Here is a 22,980-nt window from a genome sequence, read left to right as displayed (position 1 = left end):
TAAATTTAAACTGAACAGCTCTCTGTGGACCTCAGTTCCAGAGAGAATATATGCCATAGAAACAAACTACCAAAATAAATAATGCATTCAAAACTCTACAGCAAAACTGCTTTTAAAAGCAGGAAGTCTACAAGTAGTCAGAGTATGTTGATATCTAAGGCTTAATGTATTAACCAGCCCAGTAACATTAGATCAGCTGAGTACATTTCCAAAAGGGTACCACAAAGAGTGACATTAGCTGGGTGATTGGCCTAAAGACAGAAATCGCTCTCAAATCACTCGTGCATTTTTAAGAAGCCCTTGAGTGAGTTTTTCCACACCTACTTCCCCAGGGCATAACATGGTTTAAATGCAGAAAAAAAAAAAACAGGAGGCTCTGTTATTTGCAATCTGAAGAAACTGTCCATTATTCATCCAGGATGCAAAAAGAAAACTTTAATTATGAGATTGGGCTAAACCTGACACTAGTTGATTATGAACATGGGCTGTCACATTGCCTCTTACCTGGAGGAAGGGTCTCTAGGCTTTGGGCTTTGTCATCTGCATTGCTGTGTGATTGAATTCTGTTTGAATTAATTCCACTCCAGTCATCCTGCCAAAGAGAGAGAAAGAACATGAGTACAAAAGGCATATTGTGCTGGAATAAACAACAGCATAAAGGTTGTGTCATATGCCTCAGTCTGAGAGAGACTTGAAAGATGCATTTGCTGCTACTATGGTTATGGCTGGGGTTAGCTTTAGAGGTAGGTTTAGGGGTTACGTTACATTTAGGGGTATGGTTAAGGTTAGATTTAAGCCCAAAGTATACTTCGGTCAGAATGCAAGTATCCACATATAAGACGCACGACGCAAATCTAGTTATCAGCAGTACGATTTTTCTTAACGTGCATCTTTGAACGCGCATAATGTGTATGCGCCTGGAGTTATTTGCAATAATTATTGGGTCCACAAGGTGGCAACACTCACATTTGAGCCACTGCTGTCACTAAGAACCGCTAGAAGAGAGATGTAATCGCCGCTGAAGATTAAGGTAAAAACAACAACAGTGAATGTGCAAGTCAAGAGCATGTGTGTGTGGAGGTCTGGAGATGTATGCATTTGCATGCGTGGTGAGAGGTGGGTGGAGTAGTGGGCTAAAGCACATAACTGTTAATCAGAAGGTCTCTGGTTCGATCCCCATGGCCACCACCATTGTGTCCTTCAGCAAGGCACTTAACTCCAGGTTGCTCTGGGGGAATTGTTCCTGTAATAAGTGCACTAAGTTGCTTTGGATAAAAGTGTCTGCCAAATGCATAAATGTAAATGTATAACCAGATTCTGAAGGAATATCAAGACATCTTTATGGGTCTAAACTCCTAAAGAGAATGCCCAGTATCTCATAGCAGTCGAAGCACACATGCACCAACCACCTGTGTATGCCTGCACATTTATATAGAGTATATTTTGACAGGATTGCATTCAACTGCATGCAGATGCAGTGTGTTCAAGTCAAATTGGGAGTACACCTAAGGCTTCAGTGATAGTTGTAGGATTTCTGACTCCAAAAACACAGTCACATGTGATTCTCACGAGACTTCAAGATGATCATCGAAGGTTGCCTTCTAGATACAATCCAGCTAATAAAAAATAAAAAAAAAGTGGGGTGGGCAATGTTAGCCTTTCTGGAACTTCTGCCAGAATCAGTCACTAGATTAAATATGTCCACTCTTCCAAAACTCGTAATCCGAGATGGAACAAGAGAGCATTAGCACATAATATCAGTGTTGCTGTCAAAAGCAAAGTAGGGTTCTTGAACAACAAACAGTCACAACAAACAGTCACAACAAAACCAAAGTCATTTTCATTTGAATAGTGCCTTTCACAACACACATCATTTCAAAGCAGCTTCACAGAAGATAAAACTGTAATATCAATGATGTCTATGATTCATCATTGTGCAGTTTGATAAAATATGATTGTGAATTGTGTTTAAAAATAAGTAATTAAATCAATAATTGTATTTATAACCCCAAATAATAACTGACAAAAGTATAAATGCTTATGAAGTTGAATATACCATTTATCTTGAATTATCTGCTTCAACAACCAAGCTCTCAGCTTGCTTCTTACCACATATGGGTTAACGCTAGAGACGCTCAAAATGACTTGCAGGGAAGTGTTCTGATTGACTAAACAAAGAATCTGACCTAACAGGGCATTTTCTAAGTGTAATTCCTGAAAACTCTTATTTCACATTTAAGGGATGATTCGACAAATACTAAAATTAGCTGAGGCAACTGGTCTTGAGCAAAAAGTTACTGCACTTCTAGTAAGTCTGTGCTGCTACAGTTTATTGCCCCAAGTACTATAGAAAAGCAATTATACAAGAGTAATAGCACACTGGCTCAGTCATATTTTTCCTCGCACATTCCAACGAGGAGAAAGGAAAAGATAAAAAGCGAAGGAAGTTCAACTAACAATTCAGATGACTTGTATCTAATTTACTCTCCAATGTAATAAGTCTAATTTTAATACAAGATACATTTATTATAGGCTCATATTTTCAGTCTAGTTGCTGCATTTATCTCTTTGATTAAAAAAAAAAAAAAAATATATATATATATATATTTTGGGGGGGCTGGGTAGCTTAGCGAGTATTAACGCGGACTACCACCCCCGGAGTTGCGAATCCAGGGTGTGCCAAGTGACTCCAGCCAGGTCTCCTAAGCAACCAAATTGGCCTGGTTGCTAGGGAGGGTAGAGTCACATGGGGTAATCTCCTTGTGGTCGCAATTAGTGGTTCTCCCTCTCAATGGGGTGCATGGCAAGTTGTATGTGGATCGTGGAGAGTAGCATGAGCCTCCACATGCTGAGAGTCTCACGGTATACTACAGTATGAAAATTGACGGTTATCATACCATATACATTTGCTTAACTACGGTATTGATAAAAAAAGAAAAAATGCAACCGGACGGAGAATCTCACTTGCACCTTTCCTTCTTGTCTTGCTGTCAGACTTGTTAACTTGTGTCACACAGAGTTTCTCACACAGAGTTTCTCAACTGGTCTATTCGGACTGGGTCGTGGACAGCAGGGAAAGAACAATGCCTCGACTGTATGTTGCGGAGGCCAGACAGCAAAACTGATGTGACCAATTTCGATTCTAGTGAGACTTTTCTAGATTAAAGCGTTAAATCGAAGTCAAATTGAACCTCTCAAACATTAAGCAGCCCTGACATGCCAAACAGCACTGAGGAAAAGAGCAACACTGTGATATGCACCAAAAAAAAAAATTATTATTACATAATCACCTTTACAAATTTGTTTCACGTGAGTAAAAGCAACTTATATTTTGACAAAATGTTATAGTTTCATATGAAATAATCTAAAAAAGGTAGAATCTATTAGACCTTATTTTATATCAACAGAGGCAACTGTAGTTAAAGTTTCAAGATGTTTCAGCTAGTATTTATTTTTCATAAATACTATAATTTGTTATTCAAGGCTAGCTACAATGACCTAACATTGGTAATGAGGAGTAATACATATGTTCTGTTTGAATGATGTTTGTAATTGGGAAACAAACAGGATCATAATGGGCTCATTTAAGAAAATATGCTCTTCAATTTTTAAAAGGGGGAGAGAAAACTTCCTGTAGATTTTGTTGACATCAACAATAATGCATGTTATTCACTGGAAAACCATGAACAATACTATGCAACATAAAAGGAAATGCGAATCAGGATACATTAAATACAGGTTATGTTTAATCTATGGCTGGTCACCACTTGATGTCCAATGTAAAATCTGTCCTGGAGCAAAATCAGTTGAGAACCACTGAGTTAAAGGTACAGACAGGAGCAGTGAATGTTAATTGTTAATGATCACAGGACATTACTTTAAAAGCTCACACAGCTGATGTTATATTTAATTTAGTAGTTCATATAACATAATATGCTAACATGTAAACTAACATGCTTTAGTTAAATAACATGTTATAGTTACATGCAATTCTTTGTATCATGTTTATAATTATTATAATTCTGTTAGCCTTCTTATTTATTCTATACATTTTATGAATGTTTTTCCAAAAGGAAGACTTTTTTTTATTTATTTTTTATACGTACTTAAATAAAAAATTCAAGTTTCAATTATAATAAAGTGTTTGCTCAAAAACCCTTCCGTTTTCACTGACAAGAATAATTGTGTAATATCGTGAAACCGTGATATTTCCTGAGACTTATCTAACTGTGAAAATCTCATACCGTTGCAACCCTACGAGCCACATAAAATGCAGAAGAGGCGGCATAGGATAAAGAAGACAAATAATATATTTAAGGCATAATCTACAATCAAATTTTTCATCAAACTGCACATGATGACCTGAAGACATTACAGATTCAATTTCTGGTACAGTATAATTTTTCTGTTAAGCTGCTTTGAAATGATGTGTGTTGTGAAAAGCACTATACAAATAAAAATGACTATTTTCTACATACTTTTATTTACTAAAAGTCAAGTTGACTTCAACCCTCAGAGACCCAGCAGAGCAAAACTGCAATGCTTAAAGCAACTAAATAATAAATAACTTTAATTAAAAATATGGGTAAATCTAGCCATTCGGTGACACTTTGAAGTGCATCGGAAAAGCAAGTTCACAGAAAAAAAACATTGCATATTAACAGACAATAATCCATAATGTACACCAGTTGTCAAATTTCTACTGGTTTATCGCCCACCCCTAGAATGTTGTATCAAGAATCATCCAATTTCACTGGTATTGGTGATTAATCTTGATGACTGCACTTTAGGTATCATAACAACGTTACTCAACACAAGAAAGCTTGAGCAGACACTATTCCCACAAAACCAGAGCATACCAAGGCCCTAAGCCAACAGAAAGCTGGTGAAGATTACCCAATCTATAGGAGGCTTTGGGCATCAGCAAAACAGCCGTTTGTTTATTTCACCCCCCCTTGATAACAAATGTCAGAAAATTTGTTTTTTTTTTGACAATCATGTCAAGGCCAAGCCCACGAGTAACAAACATCCTCTGAGCAAAGAACACAACAAAACACAGAGCTAGTAATAATTCAGAGCCGACCCTCTGCCAAGGTTAGCAGTAAATAAATGTGCAATCTGGATGGAAAGGGCAGAATGTGCTAAAGTCACATCCAAAGCCCTCTCTAGTCCCCGAGCCCAGGAAAACATACCTTTAAGGATCACAATCAAAAATGATCCTTAATCACCTTTGACCATTTTATACACTCTTAGCACTTAAACATTTATTTGAAATGACATCACAGAGGGAACTGCTGAAAATGAACATGTCAGCATTGAGGCTTTGGCAAACAATTTAAAAGATCCTCAGATAAACAAGGGCTATATTACAACATCATTTTGGGTATTGATAATCAAATTTACCAACCAGAGTGACTGGAATTGTCCTGTTCATACAACATCTTAGCTTACAGGAGCGGCATGAATACTGTCTGTATGAACAAATGACTAGTCAACCCCCTATTCTATTCACACAAAAGTTGTGAAAAGAATTTGTAACAGTACTGATAGTGACCTAGTGAAGTAAATATCAAAGTTGCCACCTTCCATTACCCTGCAGTCACTGACATGACAATGGGTAATGTGCAAAAAATAAATAAATAAATAAATAAATCTACCTGTGTTGGTTAATGCTTAAACCACTTATGACCTTAACCTGATCAAGGGAAATCCTTTAGTTTACAAGTTGTCGGTTTTAATATAATTGGTGTAGGAACTTATAAAAGGGACTCATCGGCTGTGTCGTGTTTGGAAGGCTGCGTCCTCCGGAGCTCGCATTTGTCGGCCGCATACGTCATAGTGGCGGTCTCGTTTCAGAAAAGAGAGTAGGACCCTTCGAATGAGACCTTCTTTCACAGGAATTTAGAGGATGCATGAGGTGTAACCTTCGTGGGCACTCATAACCCACAATTCTTTGCTTGATGTTATATGATGTTTAATGCAAGGAATGTTAATTTCCAAGTTGAAATACCTCTGTAGATGAGGGCAGAGTTTATAATATGTATAATTATATTAATATATAATTCAAATTAAGTATTAGACTAAAAGTACACCTGTATAATCTATTTTCTTTTCTCTTTACATCATTATAACTCTCCTAAAATGTACCTCATGCATTCCCTTCCAGATGGACTTTGTTCCCTTCTCACTCAAAGCGTTCACGCTTAAGTGGCGTGCTGTCATAGCAACCATGTTGTGTTCCATTTCCTTTTGTCCTATGAAAGCTGTCTCGTTTAAACGAGGCTTGTTTAAAGGAGGACACTCGGTATACTGCAACGAGTGTCCTCCTTTAAACAAGCCTCGTTTAAACGAGACAGCTTTCATAGGACAAATGGAAATGTAACGCAACATGGTGAATGTCTTCAAAAGATGCATCCTACCTACCTTCGTGCCTTCGAAGCGAGATTCTGCCATTTTTTTACAAGATCAACTGAGGTGCAAGTTTGTTAAATCTTAATTTATCTTAATTAAATGTAAAATTTAAGGGAGTCACTTTGGTTTATAGAATACCAGTCACTGGAGATATACCAACTATGTATGAAAGCAATCATATTTTACACTCTAAATATGATTGCAACTCGTGTTTTTAATGTAATCAAGAGGAGATCAACTAACTATAAAATCCAATTGACATGGATAAATGATTTCAATATAAACCAAGTAATGTTAGATAACAGTATTCTTAGTCTTATGACATAACTCAAATCAAGATGTCTTTCCTGTAATATAGGCAATAATTCAAGCAATGCCAGCATTGACCCAGATTGTGATATCAGTTAAAGATCTGTGGTTCTGAGGCAAGAGAGGAAGCAGGTGTGAGGGAACACGGAGCACAGAGGAATGTCCAGCGGGCTTCACAGAGCTTCCACTCAGCATTAATGTATATATTCAAAATCTGAGCAAGGTTGCAAAATAGCAAAGGAACATTTCCAGAGTCTGCAATCCAGAAATGCAATCTTTGCAATTTGCTATGATGACAGGTACATTTTGAAGGAGTAAATTAAGTTTTAGAAATCAAAGGGAGGCATCCTAAAGCATTAAACTATTAAAATGCCTTCTCCAAAAATTATGGAGAGAATGGCCTCTCAGTTAGCAACATTTCTTCTGCATGCAACCACTGTTACCATCAGCTGCCAGGAATGTGTTAGAGATGCAAACCACCTGAGCATAAAATAAAAGGACTATTTGATCCCTGTATTACAGTGTGCTACAGAGTGGAACAAATGAGTTTCCAGGGCTGTGTTACAACACGAGCAGGGCACACACTCACAATCCACTGTTGGGTGTCAAAACAAATAATTTAAATCACAGCTCAATGCACTACGTCATATGTGCGGGGCTGAATTTTCAATGTGGTAAAAACAGCTGCCACGAAATGTTGCTTTACACCTCTTAAAATAATCTTAAGTCAACTCTGTGCTGCCAAGGAAACAGAGTGAAGTACTTAACAGGCATCTTTCATTTAAATCAAAATGTAATAAATTTAGCAGGCAATCAAACTGGTGCATTACATCACCCATCGACTATTGAGTGGGTATATGACACACTAGTCTTGTGTTCCGTTTTTTTCACGTGGCATTCTGGTAACTCCCAATTAAAGACCCAAGCATTAAAGGATGCAAAAGAGTGAAGAGGAATGCATATCTTATAAACTGTACCCCTAAACCCGGGGGGGAGGGGAAAAAGCAACCTCCGCTAGTCCTTATGCGAAAGAGATTACTTCCTCGTTTCAACTTGGGAAGCAGACCTGGGTCTCAAATGCTGCTGGTGACACAATATGCTTTTGGGTGCATGCATATGCTGATGAAAAAATGTCTGATGGTGCTCGTCAGTGAATCAACATATTGTGGCCGATCCTGGGATACTAGAACTCTGTGTGATCATGTTTGCTCAGTTGGTTTTCTCTGCATATTTTTACCGGACTGGTTAACATTGTGTGCACACTGCACATGAATGTGACCACATTTCTTAAATGGATCATTCTATATTTTTTTTTTCCAATGATAATTTTATAAAAGTAACATTCAAAAAAACAATATAGTAATACATGATCATTTTCCACCCTATTTTTGGCCCTCTGTCTGAAACGCTCTGTTTTGACCAAAGTGCCTCCTTAAAACGTCAACGTAAATGCCCACTGTTATGATTGGCTAACATCATGCAGCCCCTCAAATTCATCAAACTCATTTGGAAGAGAATGAACAAGCCCCGGCCTCAACATTATAAAACAAAATTGCAGGTTTTCCATAAAACGAATATCCAACACATTGCATCTGAACATATTAAACTGCTCATCTTAAGCACTAATGTTAACACTCAGCACCATTAGGCCTGTAACATTAATTACATAACCAACTTAAACGATATATGGACATGACCTTGATCAGTTTTGCTGACCTCGATATTGCCCATTGAGTTTACAATGAGTGTATGTTTACTTAAGAATTAATGTCACCAACATTTTTGCCAGTCACGCTGCTTCTGTCCACTCATCTACTCTGTGTCAGAGGTGGGGCTCAGGCAGCTCCACCCACATACACACACAAATGAAAAAAAATTGTACTTTTCCCCAGGAATTGTATTTTAAGAAGTTTTAAAATGTTATAATTTTACTTGAGTACATTTTAATTGCAGTAACTGTACTTTTAATGCGCTATTTTCCCACCATCTGTGTTCGCTACTTCCCTGTCCTGATTTTATTTGTATCTATCAACATGATTGGCTAGGGAGAGTCCTGCGACTCCAGTCAAATCAAATCAAACAAAGAAAACTTGAAATGGCAGCAGTAGATTAGGCACCAACTGTTATGTATGTGCAGGATGCCTCAAACACATTTCAACACCTTAACATTACAGCCGCACATGAAAGGGCTTTTCGCAGTGAAAAAGGCCAATTACCTGACTATGTCATGTGAGTTTAACTTGTTCAAGCCAGATATCAGGATTAATCCTGACAATAATTTGAAGAAATTTAGGGAGGTAAATTTAATATTCCTGCTTACTAGATTCTGAGTGTCTAAAATATAGCCAGTAATATAACTATCACTGAGATTATTGGGTTGATGTGAGAGATTAAGGCAATGTTATCAATAGGGCTGGGCGATAAAACAATTTTTAGGTTTATCTGAAAAAAAAAAAAAAAAAAAAGAGAGAAGCCCTCGATATTGATAAACTTTTGAATACTTTTCAACATCTAGACCAGGCTCGTTCATTACATCTATAGTGATAACAAGACAGCCACTGGTTGGTTGATCTAGATAAAATTGCTAGATCAAAGAGTTAATTGCTCTTTGAAAGGGTGTACTTGCACTATTATGCCATTATATTATCATTATATCAGTGGCATAAAATGGTCATAAAATGACAATAATATGGTTTAAATCGCAATAAACCATAAACAGATGGACAAAATAACGCATCCATGACGCGTTTGTGCTCAAAGCAACAAGAGGTAACAGCTGAAAGAGAATTGCTTCTCTCTTTTAGAGTTGTAACTTGACACAGTGTCTTTTAAAAGTGGCAAGATACATGACAGCAGTCAAAGAGTCTGTGAAGTTCATGTTCATATACAAAATTCAAAATGGGTCCCCTTATGCGTTATGTTAGGAATTGTTAACCACGGAACGCCTGCTCTATTGACTTGAACTGCATGCCAGTGGGCGGGGCCAAGACGCATGTTGTGGGTTGTGTAAATACAAATGAGCAATGTGTTGTGACGTCACGAAAAGACATTTCAAAACGAGACGTTTCAGCAGGGTGGTAACTATAAATTCACTTTTTTTTGAGAGGAAGTTTTGATTTCTGAAATGTACAGTATGTTTCTACATTACAGTTACCTCTTATATGTCTATATATCTAGAAAAATGGTATTCTCCATTTCATGATCCCTTTAAAATCAGTTTATACTTTTACAAAATAAAAAAATATACTTTATTTTATAATCAAGCCGTGTAACAGGACATTTGAATATAATAACAGGATAAAAAAATCTAAACACATTGACTGCTTGAGCCATCCAATAAGCTCCAGACCCAAACTGTTGTTTTTGTAGAAAAGGAGTTTGCTCTTGTTTTTTTCTGTCCAGCTATGCAGTTTCATCATGTGTGTACAAACTGCCAGTCACCATCTGACATGACATGGCACTCAACTCCCCACAGATGGAAAAACCCAGAGAGGGCTCAGCCTCACCTGTCTATAGACTATTATTCAACTCAGTCACACCTGCTGTGAACTGGGGACTGAAATGAGTCACAGCCTCATCTGTCTCAAAGCAGGTGAAACGGAGCATAGTTAAAGATTCAATTTGCTCAAAAATGGGAAACGGTCACAAATGTTGACAGCTGAATGGAATATATTTTAGTATTTTGTATTAATATCTAGATTATCTACAAGCCAGTGAAGCCAAACACATTTTTGTCTCAATTAAAAATCACAAATTAGAAAGCATTCTGTGATTATTTGAGGGTTTATGGTGACATTATACAAAATGCAACAATTACAAATTGCATTATGAAAAGCTCTCTTTTAGAACATTTTTGTTTACATTTGAAATTCTATGGGCTTTTAAAATCGCAAGTCTGCTAAATTAACCATAACAAAAGCTGATTTACATGGGTATTTTTTTTTATGTATTTCCAAGTCATGAAAGCTGCAATTCTTCCAAATTGCCACCATTCACTGGGTCTCATTATGTGATTCTGCTAATTTCTACTAATCTTCGAAATTATGGTGAGGCACTATACAATTGACTTTGAATACAAATTAAAAAATGGAAACAACATGATGCATTGCACATTAATGCAACAATTACATTCAATTTAACAAGCATATTTAAGCCCATGGCACGGTAACCTGAGTAGAATATAAAAACAACAGTGTTATGCAGCCTTCATGCTATTAGAATTATCATAAATATTAGTTTCCCACTCTGAAGTTGTACATGAATGACCCACAACTGGGAATTTTGCAGAGGTAGAGTAGCCAAAAACTGTACTCAAGTAAAAGTACAATTAATTCAAAAACATAATTACTCAAGAAGTAAAAGTACTAACATAGATAATTACTCGAGTAAGAGTTTCTGAGATGGAAGGAGTCGCAAACTATCAACATGGGAGGAGAGTACGATTTCTGTAGTGAATGACACGTTTTATAAATTTGTATAAACTGCAGCTCGCGCCTGCCTGAGGAGAGGAATTACACTGCTCACAGTTCAGATGCACTCTAAACTTTCCAAACAGCTTCAGGTGATGTAGATCACAAAGAATGAAGGAATTATAATGCAAAAATACAAAATAAGTAAATACAGAAGCACTCTTGTTGTGGAATAAGCGGAGCCAGAGCTCTTTAAAGGAAAGGTATTACATCTTAAATGCAGTTATATATAATGCATTATAGCTTTATTAAAGTTAAAATAATAAGGAAGTAGATCATGTAAATAGCTACAATCTCCAAAATTGAAGGGGAGGGAGATTGAAACTGAACCCGGCTGATGAACACTGTCGCGGGGACACTCATCCCTTGAGCGTGCACACTTGATGCAACTAGATTATAAGGTGATGGCTCGTGATTCATTGAATTTTAATATATGCGTCACTGTGCATTTCTTATCATGAAGAAAATTGGCAATACTCGACTTTATAAATAAGAGTGTTTGTTTTTTTTTAACAGAAAGGTGAGAGTATAAGTATATTTTGTCTTTACTGCACTTACAGAAGTAAAACGAAGTAAAAAAAATACACTCAAACAAAATACACTTACTGTATATTTAAGATACATTCTTAAAGCAAGTTTAAATATCTCATAGGTTGCTTCAAGTAAATGTATTTTTAGCCAATTTAAACAAATATTTGATAACAATAGGATTTTATATTCAAGTAAACTGTTGACAAAAATATGATTAGAAAACAATATTACTGCAAAATGTTAACATTGCAAGATATAAACAGAAATAACATCTAGAGAAACATCGGTTTATAAAAGATTAGATAAATCTATATCTAATCTAATAATCCAGTATGTCGGGATTTCCCCCATTTGAGGGGCGTAAATTCAACACGCTGAACACTGGCAAAATAAACCGCTTTAAAACAGGTCAAATTACCTCACTCATACGCATCCTATTTATACATGACATTTATCACCAGTGTTGGGTAACGTTACTTTTAAAAGTAACTCCTTAAATTAACATTTTTTTTTTTTTTTACAAAAATTATGGAAAGTGTTCTGATACTTTTGAGTTACTTTTTCCTCACCACCACACTCTCTTCTGCTGTGCATTCAATACAAATACAAGAGATATGAAGATACATTCCAGGTTATTCTAGCTTCTGTACAATACTCAAGTCAAAACATACTAAAACTGATATTTAGAAAAGTCTACAATCAGTAGGTCTTCACGTCATATTTATAATAAAGACTCAATAACTGGAATATGCATGATTTGTTTTCCATCGATATGGGAGACATGAATAATGAAGAATAACCACAGCCTTTCCTAAAGCAGTAAAGTCCAACACTTGAACCTGCATCATACATGTCATCATATGTGGTGCCCATCGACAATGTCAGAGTCAACTTAAAGATGTTTTTCAGAAGTCAGGATAAAATTCAGTGGGGGAATGCCAACCTAAAATGTTCAAGGAATAAGTATGATGAATAAACGAATATTTTTCACTTAAGTCAACTCTTTTTCAGATGCTGGTGCTACCATCTGTAGCACTTGGTGGCACTGGTGCCACCCTTCTCAAATGTTAGTTTGGAGCCCTGGCTGTTCTTTCCATAAAGCATTATGGATAATACTCATATGGCCCAAGATAACCGCTAATAGTTCGTTAAACTTATGTCTATTAATACATAAGTCTCAACGAGTTTTTAGTAATGTCATGTGACAGCAATTTCATTGGATTATATTGCTTGCCAAGACGGGCACTATCAGTTATACAGCAATGATGGGGATATGAAAGTAAAAACAGACTTCTCTACTCTCTTTGTCAGACAATGAAGCCCAGGCTGCTTCATCTGAGCAGTCTGCTAATCTTTTACTATCTGTATGGTTAAGTCTGTGGATCAGAATTTGGAATTCCACTTACAAAATTTGCATCTAAGATGCAAGTCATGCTTTCATGTTTGTTGAAGCAAATTCAACCCTTTGCTCAAAGGCTGAGAAATTGGCTGTGAGGTTTAATGCCAATATTGTTCTGAAATTACAACATAAGCCAAGGTGCGGTGACCAAAAGACAATAAAATAAAGAGCACCAGCAGGCAGCCTAACTTCTCCCACATATGCACAGAAATTTGCAATTAGACATTACAGTTGAGATGTACAGCTGGAACGAAGGCAAATGAAACAGTCAAATATGTTGCTGAAAGCTAAACCCAACTTACTCTGCTAGTAAAGAGAAATTAAGTTTGCATGCACTGTATGCAGTTAATACAATCGTATTGTATCAAACTACACAATGATGACCAAGATGTTTTAGATACAGTTTTATCTTCTGTTAATGTCTGATCTTTTGTAAAGCTGCTTTGAAACGATATGTTGTGAAAGGCGCTATACAAATAAAAATTACTTGATTTGAGGACTTAATAACTAGGAATGCACCGATCCGATACCTGTATTGGCTCCAATACAAATGTTTATAAATGGATCGGGTATCGGTCAGATGAGTGTCAAAGAAATTACAAAAGAACCATTAAAACACAATTAAAAGTAGTTCATATGACTAGTGCAATTTATTCAAAGCCACTTGAAGACGTGCACTCTGTGAATCACAAAAGGCTGTGTTTTAGAAGTAAATATATATATGCATGCGCAGCTCCGGCGTGTCATTGAATTGTGCTGCTCTGTTTACACCCACGCGCACCTATTTTTAGCCTTCACAGTGATGCGTAATATTTGAGCGCTACTCATGAACAACATCTCAGATACTGATGCTCAATAGTTTGGTTTACTTATATGCATTTAGAACAGCACTGAAGGTGCATTTTACCAGAATTTGAATAAGAAGTGAATGAAACTACTGTGAACTTGCCTACAGACAGACACATACAGGACTTCCTGGGGAGTTCAGAATGTCAAAATAAAAGTGTGAGGGTTTAAAAGTTAAAGCTGTCACGGAGAGACTCACGGAGGCAGAGATATGAAATCAGTAGCAGGGTTTATTGAACAGATGATTGAAACAGTGATGTAAACATCATTTCAGTTGAGCAGAGTGGCAAACAGCAGGTGAGTAATATCCAGACAGGGTATAGAAACAATTAACAGATGAAAGAGATAACTCACAACAGTCTTGTGATATTTGCAGGCAATAATGAAGACACAGGTATGTTTGACAGAGCTGAAAGGTCTGGAGTCTCAGAGATACTAACGATGAGGACAGACAAAGTGTGTGTGTGTGTGTGTGTGTGTGTGTGTGTGTGTGTGTGTGTGTGTGTGTGTGTGTGTGTGTGTGTGTGTGTGTGTGTGTGTGTGTGTGTGTGTGAGAGAGAGAGAGGGTATATATATATGCAGTCCTTGATTAGCCACTAATGAAATGCAGGTGCGTGTAATCAGAACTCAGGGAGTGCTGTGACTGCAGTGATGAAACTGTTTACAAATGATAATATTTAAGTTGATGTTTACAAATGATAATATTTAAGTTGAATGGGTTCCAAAAAGTCACTGAATGAAAAGTGAGCTGGTATCTTACAACTAAATTGAGCAAAAAAAGAGATCTGAATCCTTTAAAATCCAGATACAAATAAAAAAAAAAAAGCTTTTGCCAAAATTTCTATGGATGACTTATACTGTAATTACTGTTAATTTTGCTGCTATTATCCAGTATATTAGTTACAATTGTACAGTACAATAAAGTGTTCCTTAATAAGCTATAATTTATATTGAAATAAAGTGTAGTTAGAGGTTTGTGTTTCTTTACATATTAAAGATTACACCCAATATTTCCACACAATAATGTAAAGATATTATAAACTGATTATGCAAAAAAAACACTGGTATCGGATAATACTGAGATTTCCGATATCGGAAGTGGAATCCCTACCCTCATGTTTTTCCAAACACGTTACACACAAAAAGAAAGGTTAAACAGAATGTTAGCCTCGGTGACAATTTGTGTATTGTATATTTTTTTATGTACAATAAAAGTGAATGGCAAATAAGGCTATTCAGCCAATCTCCTTTTGCGTTCCATAGAAAGTCATACATGTATGAAACAACATGAAGGTAAATTACAATTTTCATTTTGGGGATTACTACATTAAGCGACATTGTAACAGTTTGTGTGTGACTGCTATGTGCAGCTGGGAATCTGTCCCATGACCTTGGTGTATTTAGCTCCCATGCTCTACCGGAATAACAGGATATATAAGCTGCAGCCACACAACAGTAAAACAGAGCTAAATTACCAAGCTTTCTTGCTGCTTTGTACACTGATGGAATGAGGAAAAACCATAGCATGTAGCACAGGGCTGGTATAACTCATGAAGAGCACCTGGCCAGAGCACAAAGGCTTTGAAGTGCCAAAAGCTGTGTTCCCACACCAACAAACAGCTTGCAAATCAAGCCCTACATCACAGAATTACTGCAATTACCTGCCAAGAGATCAAGCATGACACCCTGTGAGCACTGACAGCTCATGGACACAGCCTCATTTCCACCATCGCACTGCAGGAGAGCTGCTCAGGACCGGAGTTGATCTGACCAATACCTGTCAGATTAGTACAGCTTAATTAACACAAATGTTTCCTCACACAAGGCCTACAAGTTCATAAGCCCCCTATTAAGCACTGAAAATGCCAGTGCCAGGGTATATAAATGAGGTCTGCTTAAAGAAATTGAGACAAATCCATGAAATGAAAATTGAAATTTTGTGGCTTTAAATTAGTCTTAGTTTTGAAGCTATTTATAATCTTATGGAGTTGACAAAATTAGCCTTTTTGCCAATATATGCATATAAAATGTACACTCACAGAGCACTTTTTTAGGAACACTATGGTCCTAATAAAGTTCCCAATGTGGTCTTCTGCTGATGGAGCATTGTTGTGCATTCTGAGATGCTATTCTGCTCACTACAACTGTACAGAGTGGTATACTCCGTTACCGTAGCCTTTCAAGCCGTTTCTATCCACAGAATTGCCACTCACTGGTGTTTTGTTTTTGGCACCATTCGGAGTAAAATGTAGAGACTCTTGTGCGTGAAAATCCCAGGAGACCAGTTACAGAAATACTCAAACCAGCCCGTCTGGCACAAACAATCAAGCCATGGTTGAAATCACATTTTTTTCCCCCATTCTAATGGTTTATGAGAACATTCATTGGTTGATGTTGAAGATTCAGAGGCATCAAGAGAAATATATCCTTTAAAAAATTGTTTAGATGAGCTCCTCTGCTTGAAGACTGTAAAGTTAGTTGGAAGTGTTGACCAGGGAGGGAATGATCAAATCTAACTGAAAGAGAATATAGTCTCCATGATGGAACAATTAAGTGCCTTTCCAGAACCTCTACTGGTTCAAAAATGAATTCTACCAGACTCCCAGCACTGAATTATTCAAATGGTACACGCATGCTGGAGCAAGCCAATGAATACAGATTTGGCCAGAAACACAAAACTTTCTGGCTAAACTCAAAATAGTGCCGATTCAAAAGCAGCATTGTGATTTCAGTTGTGGCCCTGACAAAGCTGATGTCAGGGCCACAACGACTTGACTTGACTTGACTTGACTTGACTTGACTTGACTTGACTTGACTTGACTTGACTTGACTTGACTTGACTTGACTTGACTTGACTTGACTTGACTTGACTTGACTTGACTTCAAGTTGCTGAATGTTGGCCGTACCAGCAATTAGACTACTGTAAGCTACACTGGATGAAAAGTATCTACTAAGTAGCAACACCTGCTCAAGTGTTGGTTTAACCGCTCTTTAAAAGGGCAACAGGCAATCAACAATTTATCATGGTTGCAGCCAAAAAGAGAAGTGAAGACAGCGCTGTGTGCATTGTTACCATTAAAGGTGCAGTAAACAATTTTAGCCGTTCTGGAACTTACATGAAATTGAGCTGTTGAACTAGACTAGACGAGCCCCCCTTTTCAAAACACTGCCCACCAAAGATAACGTTGAGACAGTTGCCGAACAAACAAGACAGTAGCAAAATAAAACCTTAAGCTGACAACTTTTATGAATCCGAAAATGGAATTAAACCTGAATGATCCATTTAAAATACTTCACACTTTCAAGGAGAAGAAACATTTTCTGCATACCCATTTCATAAAAAAATATATTAACTATTCTTTTTTTTTTTAATCAAACTTTAAGTAGTTGTGTATAACACATAGGCTAAACCACAACCAACAAAGCAAAGCCTGAATCAAACAATCCATGAAAACAACTTATATTTAATTTGTCATTAGAGAAGCAAGCAAATTGTACGACTGAATAAAAGAACCACTAATCTTCTGAGTACATTTTAAGTGCAGATTAACCACTTGCATCAAGCTCATACAGACAAGAGCCAAAGAGTGGCTCCTGCTGGTATTAGACTTGTGCCTTTTGCCTTCCTGGTCAAATCAGTATGATACAATACCTGGAAAGTGGTTAAATAAAATTGGTTAAATAATATTTAATGCTATTTTTCCCCCAAGATTGTCTTGTGTTCCGCACTTTTATTTAGGAATTGCTTAATGCAGTTGGGAAGCTTGGTTTGTAGTTATAATGTTCTCTGATTGTAGACTGGAAAAAACTGCCCTTGTTTGCCTTGCCAAATATTCCAAGTGAAGACTTACATCATTAAGAGCCTAAAAAGAATACTATATCTACCAAGGAAACAAATAAGCAAAATCCGAACTCAAAATGGTCTTCTCATGGGTAGAGGCTAGGGATGTCGTAAAACTTCGATATATCGATTATTGAGTGGTACGTTATTTTATCTATATATTTTTGAGACATTGGTATATTAAAATTAGCCGACATTTCAAATAATAGCCCAATTTGCGTGCTTTCCAAGCCACTCAGTGGTCCTCTGTTTAACAGTCTGGCATAATAGTGTTGGGAGACCACAAGAGGGCGATATACCATTTACTGAACCATTTACACACACACACACACACACACACACACACACACACACACACACACACACACACACACACACACACACACACACACACACACACAGGATAAGCTGAAGCAGCACAGGAGATGGTAGTCCAAAGTTATGAAGGTTTTGGTACTTTTGGTACTTTGGTACTTTTACTGTCAGTGACATTGAGTTTGAAGGTTAGTGAAAATAGTGTACCTGCACAAACGGACGATTAGAAATGGTGATGTTTTTTATGCAATTTCTCTATGCATGTCTTTTATTAGAGAAGTCACAAAAATTACATACTTGTAACTGAAAATACATTGTATAGGCTATTTGAAAGCTTAAATATTCTTTATCCATTGATAATGATTTGGGTCCAATTCAAATTAAAACTATGCGAGTTGCGCTCCATGGCACTTCAGAATGTTGAGGCGGAGTGTTGACAGTAAATGTGTACATTTTGTAGAAAATAATTGTTTTGAATTTTAGAAAGTGCCATGTGCGACCCCCTTTAATTTATCCTGCCGCTCAAACTTTATTAAGGTTGTCTTGAGAAATATGTCTGAAGAGAAAAAGACTATTGTGCTACAAGCAGCCCTATTTATATCTAAAAACAGTTCCCAATATATCTAATCATCAGGAAAATCTACCGATTGATCAGTGTATTCTTACACCGCTTAATGGATTTAAATGACAACACACGTTGTTAGCTTAAGCAAATTCGGTGTAAGAATGTGCATGTGAACGCACCCCTTGTTGCTGTGTCGCAACAATGTGGGCAGGAAGGTGATTCTCTAATGGATTTATGGTCACCATCCAAGTAGTTAAAATAATGAAAGTAATCGTTGGCTATATACCCTAAAAAAATTTTTTTTAAAATCGATTGTTACAAATCGCAATTCTTGAGCCAAACGATTTTAAAAAAATGCACCACCGCTACAACCATCAACCTTTGTTCACTGTCGGACGTCAAAATCCTATGCTGTGATCAGTGTTCCTGTTATTATGTATAATCCTAAAGTTTTTGAAAGGTGTTGTGGAGAATATTTGTCAGACGATATTCTACAGATTCTGTCTGACACTGCTTCAATGAATAGTTTAGCTGCAAAAACAAAGACTTCTCAAACTGTTGGATGCCGTGAACTACGTCTAACAGCCAGGGTTTTCATGCGCAGTGGTGGGTAATTGTCGCACAGTTACCTGCCACTGTTGACAAGAAATGCAGCTAAACATACTGTTATTATGATAAGAGTGAAAACAATTGTCAATTCAGACAGAACTGTTCTTCAATATACATTGCTCTGAGGAAAAATAGTTAACGTTTTTTTTTTTTTCCTTTTTAAGAAGTTTTTATATCAAAACATCTAAACTGCAATACTTACAGAATTGCAATATTGTATCGGCTAGGAAATGTTGTTGTAATATCAAATTGGGAGGTCTGTGGCAATTCCCAGCCCTAATATCCTCCACAATATCCTGCAGTCAGATGTAGTCACATTCCTCATAGTGGACGATGACCAATAACTGAAGTATTGTGTCCGCAAACACTGAAAACTTAGTGCAAACAGATCTAGATTACAAGGAAAAGTAGGCTCATTGTAACCAGGACATACGTTTGTGAAGAGCAACGATCAGTAAAAATTAATTTAAAAATGACTGCACTCATTAAACTTTTCTGCAACATCCAGGTATTCAAGATTACCCTAATTCATATAGAATATCCTCTTCTCATTTCAAATCCAGTCAAGACAATTTTTGGATATGTAATTTGGCAGGGGATTATCCTTCAATACCTCAGTAGAAAATTACACTGAATCTTCAAGCAATTAAATAATATTTCACATGCAGAAAAAAGCTTGCAAAAATAACATGCATAACCTGTGAAGGAAGCATCATCTTGGCCTTTGAAGTACTTAATTTCCTACATCCTCTCTCCAATTTACAGGAAGGTTGTTTTTTCCCATACACCGATATAAAATGTTATTACCAGTCTGAATATTATCCAATCTCTCTGAATGCTCAAAACAGAGCTAAACCTTAGCGATTCTTTAAAGCCATTTTCAGCGTACAAAAAAAGTAGTGAAAACCAATCTGATATTTATTACAACACATTTATGTTTCAGGCTGCTCTTGTCTGGGTGAATCAAATAGCCATAACTCCTCAGGGTCTTCTGTTAGTTGAAGAGACTGGTAACCATGGTTACCAAGACCTGGACTTAAGACATGCTCCATGAAAGCATCTACACAGCATTATTCCATCAGACTACCCACTGTTTCCAATTTCCCAATAAACATCCGAGTGAGGTGCCCGAGTCGGCTTAATATGGCAGGAGCATTAACGGGCAACCTGACAGTCACTCAAGCCTGCCCACTCATCTCTAACTGCCCTTAAGAAAATACGAAAGCAGAGGAGCAGGAGACAAAAAGACATTATAAATTGCCAACAATTTATTGTATAAGAATCTAAGGCCATGTCCACACTAATACATGTTTGAACATGCATTGATTTTGATTTCCAAGCTTCTGCTGCTAATTAAATGTAAAAAAAAAAAAAAAAAAAAAAACTTTACGACTAGTAACGGCAGCTTAGGCACTTTATAACAGGTTATTGGAGAAACAAGGATGTGGGTGGGTGTGTGTGTGTGTGAGAGAGAGAGAGAGAGAGAGAGAGAGAGAAACATAGCTTGTGATTACCTGCGACTGTTGCAGTGATGAACAGTAAAACTGCAGCTGTAAGTTTAACTCTATTCCTCAGCTGTAGTGTATAAGTAATCCACTCCGATCATAGATGCTGCCAAACATGCAATCCGAATTATCCTACGACAATTTCACTCGTTTGAATATTTTGTTGTCGGAGAGAAAAATATGGATGATGCCAGTTTCATTCTTGTATCTTTTTTGGGAACACTTATTTTGACACAGACACAAAGCGTTCTTTCCGGATGACTTCAAAAGAAATTTGAGCACTGACAGATGTTTTGACATGTTTTGTCAATGTCAGCTGAACTCTCTCACACACAAGACGGTCTTTTGGTGCCACCTGCTACCTCAAATATTTAAACTTGCCTAATTTTGTTTTAAAGGTCTCATACAATAGATTTCCATGCATCCAAGGGCAATAAACACTTTAATTTGCTCATAATTAAATTTCAGCATTACCTTTTATCCCCAGTGTCAAAAACGACTCAATGATCCATTCTAAAGGATTCATTCTATACTCCTTTCAGAGAGCCTACTCTGCTCTGAATGGTCAGATGTCCCAGTCTGTTGTAATTGGTCTACCGCTTACAGCGCATGTCGGAATGGAAATGCCCACTACCATATCAGAGCTCAGTCTGAAAAAAAATTCAGTTTTACCTTACCAATTTGAGCCAGAGACCGATAGTGATACATCAGATCAACCAGAACCATCATAGCAAGCACAACGAGAACAGGACGTTTCTCAGTGGTAAGTTTATATGTAGTTTGACAATAACTTGAGTTAGCATAGGCAGGTTTTTTATAACCAAATCACATAGGTTAGTACAGGAAGCAAGTCTGGAATTACTAATTGCTCGTTTCAGGTGTTCAGAATCGGTTAATTCTTTTGGGAGTCAATAACTCCATTTGTAATGCACTGACTTTTGAAACTTTGCAGACTTTTTAACATTCACAAATGCTATATAGCATACTACATGAAAGGTAATATTTGAAAAATAATAATAGGTGCTCTTTAATGTCACAGTGATGAATAGAATTCACACAGCAATCTACGCTTACACATCTGCACTGCTTTTGCCCGTTAGTTTAGAATTCCACAAACACAAGAAGAGTGATACAAACAGTAAAGCATCGCAGTGCTGATGGTTTGAGCTTTCAGCACTCTTTTGCCTTTCATCCAATCAGATTTGAGGACCGGTCCGGAACAAACGATTGTATGAAAGGAAATAAAAAATTCTGTATTCAACTAGATTTATTTTTGAAGTGAGATGGAAAAACACCCCAACTCCCTATCATTGATATGATCATAGCATTGAGAACAAAAATAACTTCACGATAGGAATGCACCGGAACATATTGAACAACGATATGGAATAGAAGTTCAGAAGTTGTTTTAAAAATGAACAAAGAGGTAAAAAAATCTATTTATTGTTCTAAAAATAAATAATTTCCATTGAACATGGATTGGATCGGTTGATCACATGACAGGCCAACATTTTAAAGAGAGCCACAATAGCCACTTTTCTACTAATGGGGCCAGTACGAGCCAGAGCTATCAGCTGGCCAGCCAGGGCCAATAGTCTCGGATTTTGAGATGAAAGACCAAAATCGATTTGCATTCCCACCATCAGGCCAATAGCCCTGCAGCGATTCCCTAAAAGCCACCCTTAATACACCGCCCTAGTGTCAGCGGCACATACAAGCAAAAGGGAAGCTCAAGCTTGCCATCATGGAGTCCTCGCCTCAGAGCGAAATCGTAAAGACACTTGCCGGGATTCACCAAATGCAACATCAGGTCCTCCTGGAGCTGCGGGCGGAACAAGAGCAATGGTTCCAGTCCCTGATGCAAGCCGAGGCGGAGGACAGACAGGTGATCTGGAGCTTACTGCCACAGGGGGGTACTCCAGCAGTGACCCTGACAGAGCCTGCTGTTACCCAAATCACGCTGGGGAAAATGGGGCCACAGGATGACACAGAAGCCTTCATAGAACTCTTTGCGCATGCCGTGGATGGGTCGGGTGGTCCTGAGCGCATTGGGCCTAAAACGAGCCATCCTGCAATGGGTCGGCCATAACCTAGATCCAGTACGCCTTTGCACAACAGCTCTGTGATGTCTGTCGGAGGTGGTTGCTGGCTGAGGACCGCAACGCCGATGGAGTCGTTA

The 22,980-nt window shown here is 37.4% G+C and overlaps 1 protein-coding gene across 1 annotated transcript in view; it reads right to left on the bottom strand.

Annotated features, from left to right (window-relative positions):
• Positions 1-22,980, bottom strand: part of LOC127660923 (polypeptide N-acetylgalactosaminyltransferase 2) — a 126,200-nt gene that overhangs the window by 57,127 nt on the left and 46,093 nt on the right. The window contains exon 2 of the mRNA XM_052151408.1: positions 505-592. Within this exon, the coding sequence (XP_052007368.1) occupies positions 505-592 (88 nt within the window). The remainder of the gene's footprint in view (positions 1-504; positions 593-22,980) is intronic.

The sequence above is a fragment of the Xyrauchen texanus genome, chromosome 20, assembly GCF_025860055.1.
Source record: "Xyrauchen texanus isolate HMW12.3.18 chromosome 20, RBS_HiC_50CHRs, whole genome shotgun sequence".
Classification (NCBI taxonomy): Eukaryota; Metazoa; Chordata; class Actinopteri; order Cypriniformes; family Catostomidae; genus Xyrauchen; species Xyrauchen texanus.
Note: the sequence above shows the minus strand (reverse complement) of the source record. Positions and strands in the feature narration are given on the sequence as shown.